We start from the raw sequence: 12,781 nt of genomic DNA, 5'->3' as shown, positions 1-12,781 counted from the left end.
TATCCATGCTAGAACTGCACAATGCGGCCAGTGACCTAGTTCTAGCTGGATCTTCAATATGTAAGGAAAGTCATCTCTTGTGGATGATCAGGATTATTGTTTCCATCCATCCCAGTGAACAAAAGAACTGGGAACAAAAACAGGCTTGCTGCTTTTCATGGTATAAATAAGGACTTATAAAGGTCTCTGGTGCTGTGACAAAACTGCTATGAGTGCTGAACTGTGCAGATCCTTCCACGCTGCTTCTGGAAAGGTGACAGTACAGGTGTGAAAGGATGTCTGGTATTACAGGTGGGATATTACTAAGTGCAATAGTTGTGAATAAGCATGTAGAGGAGAAAAAGACTGTGAACTCCACAGCTACTGCGACTGCATGCAAAATGAGTATGGAGGAACAGAATAGGTGAATGAATCCGTTCTGCTAGCTATTCAAATATTTACATTGAGGAAAACCAGAAATATTCAACTGAAGTGAGCAGTTTTCTGTGAAAAGCTCCTTACAACATGCAGTTTTGTCAAGAAAATTAAAACATACATCCGTTCTGCATCGCTAGTGCTATATTTCACAGATACTATATGTATCATGCTCCTATTATCGTTTGTGATAAATGAAGTCACAGGCAAATACAGTTGTGATGCACCACTTCTAAGAAGAGAGAACTAGGGTGCAGATGGGATTTCCTTCCCTTGCATCCTACTTTATAAATCCAGAAGCCTGTTTTTATTTTAATGATACTAAAGACAGCCCAAGGAGAGGGGTTTAATTGCCAGTAGAGCAATTATATGGGATTATAAAGAAAGTATGGGTTCAGTTAATCTTTAGCGAGGGGATTCACTCCAAAGGGATGTAAAAACTTCATTCACCTTTGCCTCTGGAGTTGTGAAAATGTATTGAGTTCATCAAAACTCAGATCAAATCAATGAATTTTTAGAACTCTTCATCTTAAAACAGAGATGAGCCTCATATTCACAGGGCTAAAATTATAGACTAATAAATAGTTTCAGCACCATTTTCTATGCATTTAATTTCAAAAAGCCTTTTTTTCTCAATTACTCAGCTGTGCTATGTTCACTGATTCAAAGGCTTGTTGACTAATACCATTTTATTAGTTTATCGATGCCTTGAAACCTTAAAATTTTAAATGTGGTAATATAACAGTAAGTTGACCATGCAATATCCTAAAACATAAACACACTACTGCTAAAGGAAGAAAATAACAAGGGACATTGCTTGAATGCTTTATACAAGTTTTTCCTGATTAAGGTAGCCATTAAAATTCACACACACAAAAAAAAGGGTTATCAGCACTCACCTCCAGCGTAAAACCTATGACTTTGAAGCATTGCTCAATTAATTCAAATTGAGACTTATAGAAGCTATTGTTCATGAAATCTTGCACTATTCTGAAATGATCATTTTGCAGATATCTGAAAGAGTTGATGGATGCAGAATGTAAATGACATTGAGAATTCAACAACATCACATTTCTTAGTAACCGGTTTATGTAAAAAATAAACTGCATTACCTGGGAGGTCTATATTCTGGCAGTTTATAATGTGCAAGTTTTTTCTTTTCTGCCAGACCAGCATAAATATAATAAAAAATATGGAAATTTTTCTCTCCTCTGAAACAACAGAAACAAAAAACTGGTTTAGCAATGTAACTATGTTACATTTACTGATGACATACATGCTATTATTAAATGTTATTTTAACACAAATGTCTGTGAACATGCTTTCTGTGCCATCGTTGTGAATCTGCCAGGGTGGCTGCTCAGTTCTACGAGCAGCTAAATGCTGCTCAGCCTTTGATGCAATTGGTAGATGCTGGGTGAGATTTTGTACGTTGCTCACCCACCCACATTAAATGGGCTGCTTAACCTCCAATTATTTAAAAATAATCTGACCATGGGAGAGCTTTACACTCCTGATTCACTGAATCCAGTATATTTGCTGTGTCCTTTAGCCCTGAACCCAGAAAATACATAAGCAGACATTCAGCAAAGGGCCTTAAGACTTGGTATGCTTTGCCTAAAATTTAGGTGGCCAAGCCCAGGACAAAAGGGTTATTCTTGCACAGCCAAGGTTCCTGTGCACCTTATGAGGAAGAGCTAGATGCTTAGGTGGAAATTTGCAACCACCACTGAAGCCTGAGATGGCCAAGTCATTTTACTGTGGACAGTCAGCAGTAGAAAACAAGACCAATTTAAGGAGTGGTAACAGATCCCTCTCTTCCCCCTGTGCAACCATGAGGTTGCAGAGCCATGCTTAGCATGCTCTGAAACCCCACTGTGTCCCAAGGGTTTGTGTATCTTCTCAGAAAGGCAGGGGAACCTGTAGGTTCCAAATCTCTTGCCTTTAAGAGTATCTGGAACTTGGGTTTCCCATTTCCTGGGCAATCAGTCACTGGCTTTCTGAAAAAAGTCATTCCTAGCTCTCTGTGTGAGTCTGGGAGTCAAGTTCTCCCAGAAGAGCAGAACAGACAGCCCTGGCAATGCAAGTACCCAAACGCCAGTTCTCTGCCCTGACACAGCTGTATGGACCAGCCACACTGAGACCTCCCTGAAGGGGAAAACACACTTGACACAAACAGCTTCAGGTGCCTTTGGAAGTTCATGTCTCAAAATTTAACCTCCTACATGGCTGTGACAGCCCAGTGGCATTGTGTGAATTCAGACATCCATGTACCTACATAAATAGCATTTGAAGCACGTAAATGCTTTGCTGACTGCCTGTCTCAGCATGTGGCTAAATATAAATACAAACTGACAGCCACAGAACAAACACATGAAACATTATGGAAAAAAAATGATATTTTAAGAAAAAAGCTGATTCTGTTCTGAAAAAAAGCAGTTTCTGTGGTTATGTTCAAACAAAACCATTTAATAAAATTGCCTCTAACTTTAAATTGTCTATTGAAACATTCCAAATGATACTGAGATGTTCTTCACATCACAAATCTACAACAGGCAACGTCATGCTAAACTACAAAATGAGTAAAAATGAGTAAGAGATCAGAAAAGGTAATTATTGAAATAGGTGACAACATTTCTTGTCTGAAGTCCATTTGTTTTATTGTTATTACGGCAAAATATTTTTTTATCTGGATGTGCTACATATTAGGATCGAAAATGCATGTCAATAATTTAAATTAATTGTAATGCCATTTAATTTTTCTGTCATTTTATATTAAGGGATACACACATGACAGAGATGGATTTGTTCTGCATTTGGTCCATAACCCTTTATAACCAAACCCTATTGGATGCTCCAAAATGGAAAACAAGCATTTTGCAAACAAACAAACAAAGAAAGCTACAATACTAGAGGAAACATAGAGGAATTAAATTCAAATTATATACTTAACACGATACTTCAAACTTGCACAAAAAAATTTATAACTGAACTGTTAGAAAGTTTTTAAGTCTTTACACATTCTGATACACTTCATATATCACATATGCATTTTTATGAGATTTGTTTAAATAACTCAGGAGGCAATGAAAAAAAATCAGGAGTAGTTTTCAGCTAGCTTACAGATTTATAAACTGTTCATCTATCATTTATAAGGAAAAAATCTCAGTATGTTATCCATCTTCATGTTTTGATGTGAGATAATTTCCTGCATAGGCCTACTCCATAACCCCCAAATTAGGTCAAATATATTTTTTATACTTACACTGCCTGGTGAACAACTCTGGATTTTTCAAGGAGATACTCTGAAATCTGAGCTCCCACTACAGTGCCACCACAAGTGAATTTCATTTCCAAATACTTTCCAAATCTGCTTGAATTATCATTAATGATAGTGCCTGCATTCCCAAATGCTTCTACAAGGTTATTCACCTGCAGGATCTTCTCCTGTAGAGTCCTGTTATTAGCCTAGATATGAAAAAGATATTGCTTAAAATTATCACTAATCATTAAACTACATTAATTCTTAAGTATTTCTTTCCTCTTCTAGTGGGTATTGTAAAGTGTGACATCATCAGGGCAGCCATTACCATGTGAATTGTCTGGGAAGAAAGGCATATATATGTAATCAAACCTGTCAGAATATAGCACTCCGCAGCACTAATCACTGGCTGGAAGAGATAACACACATAATGATAATGACAGTATTGGAACTAATAAATTTCTGTGGTCCAGCACTCTGAGATGGCTGGGCTGCTTTTAGGATCCTTGTTAGCATCTGCTGACTGCTGTGCTGCACCATACCAATAGATCAGTTTGCTTTAATCTCACCTGGGACATGCAAAAATGGCATTTTATTTAGACAATTATGGTGGTCACTTCCAAAAATGAACATATCCCACTGACAGCAATCTGGTTTTAGAACGGATAGAGTTAATTTTCTTTCTAGTAGCTCCGTTTTGGTTTTAGTAGGAGAATAATGTTGCTAACACACTGATGTTGTGGTTGCTGGTGGGTAGTCAAGGATTTTTTGGCTTCCCCTGCTCTACTAGGTACACGAGAAGCTGGGAGCAGGCAAAGCCAGGACAGCTGACCCAAGCTGGCCAGTCAGTCAGGTCTAAGATAGCAAAGACTGACAGAAGCATTCCCTTTGAAACATACCTTGCCCAGGACAGTGAGCTGCTGAACCAGAAGATGGGCACTTTGCGTCTTGCCAGCTCCACTTTCTCCAGAAATAACGATACACTGCACAGAACAAAAGCATGACTCTGAGCTCATTACATATCTCTCAGCCTAGCAAAGGATAGAATTAAGACAACTCATCTTTACCTGATCAGAGTTGTATGTCACCATGGACTGATAACCTATGTCAGCAACAGCAAAAATATGAGGAGGGTTGGCAGTCCGTTTGGCTCCAATATACAGTTTGGAATGCTAAGTGTAAAAAAAATTAAAACATTATCAGTGCTCCTTAATATTTTTTTATAGTTTAGGTTTATCTTCAGATTAGTGCACAGCATGCTGAGGTTACCAGCAGGGATGTTTTCTGATTGAGCTGTTACTGCACTCACTATACCATGGATCTGGATGTACTTAGTACTGTAAGAACTGCTAAAAACAACGAAGCACAATTTTGTATTATGTCAGCCCTAATTATGCTATGAAACTCAGATTATTAGAGGAAAATTTAATGTTGCCAGACACCAAGGACCAACTTACAATTTCATTTTATTTATACTTCTCATCCTCTTAGTATTTCTGCACGACATTGATGTCAAATTTTAAGGTCTCTACCTGTAGAATCTGATAATTAATCATGCCAATTATTGTACGATCAGACTTTCGTATCTGTCCCCTTTTGTATAATGGGCAGGCAACTTGACAAAAGTTAAAATTTTACAGGGCTGCTTTGTAAACTGCCCGATCAATTAAATAGCTGTGGCTTCCCCAGCTGGTGTGGGAGGAAATGCCCTCAGCTCCTACCTCCAGCCATTCAAGCTGTTCTCTGTGGGAAGTGGAATGTTCCCACGCACAAAGAGGGGCAAGATCTACCTGAAAAAATGCACTTGTCTGTACAGATACTGCTTCTGAACTAGCTGCTCTGGTCAGTTAGTGCCTTTGTACTTGTGGGTGCTGGTCAACAAATCTTACGAAGCTTAGCACAATTTATCTCAGAATTAATGTTGAAAGTCACTAGAAGAACAATAAGCTCAAAAATCCTATTTCTATCCATTGACTAAAATGGCCAACTTGCTTAGATATAGCTTTTTACACTTCAGACATGAAATAGACATGATCTACACTACAGACACAAAGATATGAGAAATTAAATTCACTGGAATTTCTCACTTCTGTGCTGAAATTCAGGACATAATAAGGATGTTTATCAACATGCACTTGAAGGGACTGGTAATTCTGTTTTTCAGAGTGAACTGAAGTAAAACTCAAGAATGGTCTTAATTTATGTTTAACACAAATATTCATATTTTAATGGAAATTAGAGCTAGTTTAAAAGAACCAAACCTAGATTTTCACACCTGTGAAGAATAAATATCTATGTTCCGAAACGGATTGACAGCAATGAGAATGTCCCCAACATATGTGTAGATCTGATCCTTGGCATAACTCTTCTGCAACTGCTCTGTTACTGTATTCTGATGGAGAAAGAACAGGAACACTGAATCACATGGGAAAAATAATAGGACAATGTACAAAATATTTATATAATTACAATGAGTGAGGATAGAGGGAGAAGGTGAAAATAGTCAGGAATGCAATTAATCATGATCAAAAGTGAGTAACCCTCCAACACACTGGTATTCCTAATTTCTTGTGTCCAAACTCACTTTGAACAATATAAACTTACAGATCCACAAGTGGCTGTAGAAAAATGAGTTAATAAGTACTGCTTTAATTCAATTAATCAAAAGTTTCCATGAGACATGCCTGTCTTCATTTCTAACCACTCATATGCAAAAGAGGTTTTAAATTGGATTACAATTAGTAAAATATCATATGGTCAAATGATGCCTTTAGGTGGAGGCTTCCTGAGGACTTTCCTGAGAATGCTCCACCTCTGAGGAGATGTGATATACTTCTTGCTCATCTGGGGTTTTTGTTCCTTCTCTTTAGCTCAGTTTATTTATATGCTTCATGGCAAAAGATAAAAATCAGTCTTGCTAGCATATAGCTATTCCCAATATTTAAAAAACATTTAAATCTGAGCTTTGTGCAGTAGATAAAGTTTGGACTAGCTCAATTAGTATTAACTAAACATTAAGTTACTATAACCAAGCTCTTGGATGATGGAAGATGTTCTGTGAGCTGTTATAATTATGCAGTTTGCCAGCCCAAGAGCCACATTTAGTATTCTGGACTGACGAAAATACAGTATACCAGAGAAGTTTTAGAGATTAGAGAATGTGAATTATAGCCTATGCACAGCCTAGTAGAGGAAGAATGACAGTTTGTTTACAACCACTGATGGCCTCTAAGACCTGTAGATAATGTGCTGAGTTCTGATTCTTCTTTCTGGTTTTGAAGCCTAAAGCATAAACACAATGGACTTCCCCTCCAGTATGTATGTTCTCCTGTTCCCAGTGGATTCATTTTCAAACCTTGACAAGCCTGTGAGATTTGTATCAGTAATTTTCTTAAAAGTTCACCAGAATGCAATGACAGGTCAGAGCCCCAGCTGACATAAACTGTTGTCAATGGATCCCCACACTAAGCAAGTCAGGGAGAATCCAGCCTAGGAGAGTATGGTAAGCTGGTTTAAGACAACTTTAGATGTCCAAGCAACAGGGGAGAAGGTGCTTGTCCTTGGACCAATTTTAGGTTAACACATCATTACAAACTAGGTATTTAGCTGCAAAAAAATCCAGCAATATAAACCCTGTTAAGCAAATGGTGCTACAATACTGCTTGGTCTAAGGCTGTAACTGCCGAGGGTGTTTTAGCTTTGAGTTGGAACCATTCCTGACAGCAAATCTCATCTAAAATATTTGGCATAAACTAGTAAAATGCCATTGCACATTTACTTACACAACTGAAGTGTGACAATATAGTTGAACTTGAAAATCAACAGCACACCATTGTGTTTTAATATGTGATTACCCCTCTTCAGGAAAGTGTGAAAAAGGAGGTTCTTACCTCATCCAGTACCTCCAAGGTTGCTAGATCATCTACCTCTTCCTGGTTTGAAACTAGTGACTTAGTGTAGTTCCCTTTCTTTGTATGAATACGTTCAAATCTAGAAAAGAAAGACATGCAATTTCCTGATGTAAGGAATCACAGATCTTGCAACTGTAACCAACTTGAAGGCAATTCAGCCAAAACATTCCAGCTTTCCACTGTTGGAATTCAAACACATGAATCTTTCAATAACGGGATATAACCTCTTAGTGCAGCACACCTGTATTTGACAATTCAACATCTATGGTTTGATCACACAACTGATACCATGAAGCACTATTTTACTGTTTCAGATCCCTGCTTGATCACACTCCTACATCAGCTGCAGGACTGGAACTATGCAGTACAGGGAAAAGAACATATTTTATAAAGCATGTAACAGTCAAACTCTGGCACCTACCTGCAAAAAGAAAAATGACCCAGATAAAAATTATGGATAGGACAAAACCCGGGGTGTATGATCAAATAGTATGGCAAGGATGATGCAGACAAAGCATTCAGGATGGAAACATTTCTAGCTTAGTAATGACAATACTCTAAAGCCTGGCTGAGATGGCCACACTGTAGATCAAATGGCTACAAAACCACTGGGCTATGTGAAACACACCCTGCCTAACAAGAAATTTCTTGGACTCTACAGGAAAAAAAATCATACAGAATAAAGTAACATTTTTTCAAATTTTTTCTTATCAGGGTTAAACTTTAATTAAGTATGTCTTAAAGTGAAATTTCTTTTCTCTTTTAATCAAACCAAAGAAAACTTTATGCAGTCGTATAGAAATTAGCAAGAAAATTCCCAGAGACTTGGATCATTCTCTATCCAAGAGTAAGGGCATTGCTAAACAAAGCAAAAGCAGCAGAGAATGCAAGGTTTACAACTTGCATTAGTTATACTTGCTCTCTGAGATGGGGAAAATCGGGGAAAGGGAAACCGGATAAGTAACAGCTGAGTTCACAAACTAAATCAAGCTCAGATGTGCAATACAGCACTAGCACAGAAAGACTACCAAGTAAATGTGATCTCCTGGTATGACCTCATTCCCATTGATACTATAGGTAGGAAGGCACCATTCAAGCACATTGTATGTATACCTTGGTAGGCTGAGACAGCAGGAAAATTGTGTTGTATGAGACATACTCACTCTTTACCTTGATTCTAGAGAAGACCAGGGAAATCCTTTATTTAATTTTGACACTGGACATACAGCATGAGTAAAAGCAGTGTTTTCTACCCAGGCAAAAACTTTAATATGCAGTGAACAGAGGACAGGAAAAAGAGGGCAATTGTAGCAAGATGGAAAGTTAGAATGAATGAACATCACACTGATAGGGCAAGCTAAGGACTTCTAAACTCCCACAGTAAAATTTACTGCAGAGTTTAATGGGCCGTACCCATTCCACGAACATCACCTACTTCATGGGTGCTACTTCAGGTCATGCAGACGGAGCACTGATGTGGGATGCAGCTGCAGAAAGTCAGGCAGAAACCCACTTGGCATCAGTTACTGACTGCCAGGACTGAAATGGGGCTGGAAGAAACAGGTAAATAATGCTCTCCCAAACTGTGAGTGCAATCAAGATCCAGATGATGGAAGTGCAGGCATGAGTGCCCTTAATCTAGCACTTCTTACAGTTCCTCTTGTCTCTAATGATCATTCCCTGAGAGTGACAGATTGCCCTGTCCTCACCCAGGTGCCAGTACCAGAGCAGTTTTTTTTCTCCTTTAGGCAGGTGACAGCTACCACTGGAGTCTTTGCATTGTCCATAGTGCGAAGGCAGGAGTTTCATACCCACCACAGCCAACTGATTCTGCAACCTTAACATTAAAACACAACCATGTAAGACTTCATTGCAAGAGCTAGCACAGATTCATGGCCTCTGTGCCAATACTGCAGCCCAATACCCAGTGTGGAAGCTAAGTGACCACGGAACACAATGAACAGTATGGAACAACAGGATCTACATTGCCCTGATGAAAGAGAGGGACCAAGTCTTTTCAGTTTTACACCCACCTATTTTGCAGACTACTCGCAAACTGCTGTTAGAACCCTGGAGCTGCATGGGAAAGCAACCCGCTTCCAAATGTTTTATTTCTTTCAGTATTTATTACAGGCCAAAAAAGACTGTTATAGAAACAGTCATAAAGATGATGGTGAGGCTGAATTACATGGAGGTGAAAAGCAAGAGGACTACTACACAGTGCAGTAGCAGAGCCTTATTGCTGCAATGCAACGTGGAACCTGCAATGCGTGGGCCTGTTTCCACATGAGCAGCACAAACAGACAACAAGAGATTCAGGAGGAGAGCATGTCTGTGGGGAGGGAACAAAGGTGGATTTCGCTGCAATAAATCCATAACTGGACAGTATTTGGTATGTATTTAAATACATTGATGCAGAAAACACACAGGAACATGAGAGGCAGCATCAAAAGTGATGAGGCAAAGCAATTGGCTTCTCCTAGGTGCAATCTCTTCCTCCCTTTCCTTTGGAAACATTTGTACCGCAAGAGCTGCTCTGCTAGTACTGTCCTTGAAATAACAATGTGAGACAAGTTTTGGTTGTATGTACCCCCAGATTGTATTAAAAATGACGTGGTGATATTAAGAATTAAAATAACTCTTCAGCCTTGCATGGTCTGCTGCTGCTGCTTGATTTGCATTTACCAGCTAAAGGATATTACTGGATTCAAAGTCAGAGGTGCAGGCAAAATCCTACCCCCTCAATAGAAATCTGTCCCCTCTATAACCCATGCTCCTGTTCATAGGAGCAGTTTCAGCTGAAAGTTTCAGTTTATTCAGTTGAAAGAATTTTTCCTTTGTTTCTGCATGAAGGTCGTTTTGTGTCCATAGGATGCATCTAACATCAGCATAACTTTGAGAAAGACCTATCAACGTGCACATGAGGGAAAGATGTGGGAACTGCAGGACTACATCAGGCTCTGCTGCTCTATTTTTGCCATTGCCGAAGGAAGACCCAAAACAAGACATCTGTCAAGTTATGCTTTCCATTTCTGGTGGAATTGTTACACACTGAAAACACTTCTTTTTTTTTTTTTAAAAAATGTTACTGCATATCAGTGAGAGAGCGATATTTCCCAAGTTTGTTTCAATTATAATTTTTAATTTAATGTAAGAAGTTAATAAGTGCCTTGCAGGAAGGGAGGGGAATGTTCCAGTCCCGGAGACTTTTGTATTTATTTTTTTTTCTTTTTAGGAAATGATCTCCATTTATGCCAAGGGAGTTTAATTACATAAAATAGATTCTCCTGTAATCCTCTTCAGCTGACATTATGAGAACACTAGCGCTTGTTAAACCAGATTATATTCTCCATTCTCAAGAGTACAGCAGAGCGGCAGATTTGCAGAACACAATATTTTTCTGCTTTGCTGTGAAAGGGCACAGACCCCTCAAGGGCAGTTACACTGCTTCAATTGCTAAAACTCCGACCACTTAAAAAAACCCACATCAGTGCTGTTGACATCAATGCTGAAATTGTGTTATTGTCATGCACATCAACATTGTGAACTGAAATAATCATGTTTCTCTGTTCTGTTCAGAAATTATTTGTTGGAGGCATTAGATCTTGCAGCCACACTTGACAAGCAATTCAAGCAGCTAAAGGCCAGAAACATCAACCCAGCATGGACAAGAAAATGAGTCAAGGCAGCATTGTTTCTGTGCATCCTCCTTCACACTCTCCTGCTTATCTTTCAAGATTCAGTTAAATCAAAATGAGGCAACTGCAGATTTTTCTTCTTCAAATTGTCAGAATGTATTTAAAAGATTTCTGATAGTTCCAAAAATACCATGAAAAGGGAAGTGTGACTCATGATGCCCTGTTGAACTCTCTGCCTAAACTGGTTGGAGAATCATGTACAGACTAAGAAGTGACAGGAAAAGGGCTAGCCTTAGTCTGGGTGTAAAGAAGAAACTAAAAATAATGAAGTTTTCTGTAAGGTGAAGGTGGGAACAGCTGTACACCTCCCAGCAGTTACAAATACCATTAAAAGTGACAAAAGAAAAAGAAGCAGCACAGAGAAACCTGTACAGGATCTGCCATTGCTGATGATTCTGTTTCTCTGGAGGCTGCACAGAGCAATGATAATTCACACTTAAAATGAAAATTTTGTCTTCAACAGATGTACCTGGTGAAATATGCTTAGATAAAACTATAGTCTTATATCTATGCAAAATCTGTACCTGAATTTAGGAAAGTGTATTGATAGACTCCAGCTGCATCTGCACAATGCTTTGCAGACAAACCTGTGCTCCCTCTGTGTTTAAATGATTGCACAGCACCAGCTGCCATCTCAGGGAGCTGGGCTCAAGCTTATGCAGAGCTGCTGAGAGCGCAGTGCTGCCCAGCAGAGCTATGGGGCTTTTGGTTCAGAGGTGCCCAGCTGGGTCATGTCCTGGTCTGCACAAGCTGTTTGCCAAAGTCTGTGCTGGTTTACCATGCCCTGCAAAAATGCAAATTATTGATCCTTCATAACGGGTTCAAGAAATAGCTGCATCCATGACAAATTTCAGGGAAAAATATGTGTTCTTAAATAAGCAAATTAAATATCTCTAAAAGGATTAGTTCTTTATTGCCCTCACGAGTCAGGCCCCTGGTCCAGAGTCAGAACCATACTGAGAAGACAAAGGGGAAGCTCCAAAAGTCAGTGATACCTTGTTAGATATCCCACCTTCAGGAGAAATTAGCTGCTGAGCAAGTGGACTGATGTGACAATAAAGTAGTAGTTGCAGAGCATTAATCTCAGGGAGTCCTGAATGCAGGAGGAACTACTTTCTCCTGTTTTGCTTCAGGAGGTAAACTATTCTCCATTGAGGTATTGCTCCTGCCTATTGCATTGTATAGAAGGAGACTGGAACCACTCTAGAGACATACGGGACTGGAGATCTGTTTAAGACCTCTGCTGCCAGAAAATCTTTATTCCTTCTACAACCCGAGAGCAGTTTGCAGCATAGCCATCCTACATAGGAGTGTCCTCAGTGCAAGAATACACGCTGCTTGTTGCTACAACAAAGCCCGCACTCAGGAGGGGAAGAAGTAGCCTGAAGTAGCCTGAAATGCTTCAAGATTACTCTGGAACTCCAAAGCCTCAGGTTTAAGCCCCTACTCTGACAAACATTTCATCTGGAGACTTTGACCAAGGCAGCACTGGACCC

General features: G+C 39.2%; 1 protein-coding gene across 1 annotated transcript in view; it reads right to left on the bottom strand.

Annotated features, from left to right (window-relative positions):
* LOC309435877 (myosin-IIIa-like) overlaps positions 1–9,374 on the bottom strand; it is a gene marked incomplete at both ends in the record, with an annotated part of 56,925 nt that extends 47,551 nt beyond the window's left edge. The window contains 8 exons of the mRNA XM_082044619.1: positions 1,314–1,428; positions 3,680–3,882; positions 4,576–4,659; positions 4,744–4,848; positions 5,952–6,068; positions 7,567–7,666; positions 8,758–8,764; positions 9,311–9,374. Coding sequence (XP_081900745.1) covers positions 1,314–1,428; positions 3,680–3,882; positions 4,576–4,659; positions 4,744–4,848; positions 5,952–6,068; positions 7,567–7,666; positions 8,758–8,764; positions 9,311–9,374 — 795 coding nt within the window. The remainder of the gene's footprint in view (positions 1–1,313; positions 1,429–3,679; positions 3,883–4,575; positions 4,660–4,743; positions 4,849–5,951; positions 6,069–7,566; positions 7,667–8,757; positions 8,765–9,310) is intronic.
* Positions 9,375–12,781: the final 3,407 nt, after the last annotated feature.

The sequence above is a fragment of the Streptopelia decaocto genome (assembly GCF_964273445.1).
Source record: "Streptopelia decaocto genome assembly, chromosome: 2".
Classification (NCBI taxonomy): Eukaryota; Metazoa; Chordata; class Aves; order Columbiformes; family Columbidae; genus Streptopelia; species Streptopelia decaocto.
Note: the sequence above shows the minus strand (reverse complement) of the source record. Positions and strands in the feature narration are given on the sequence as shown.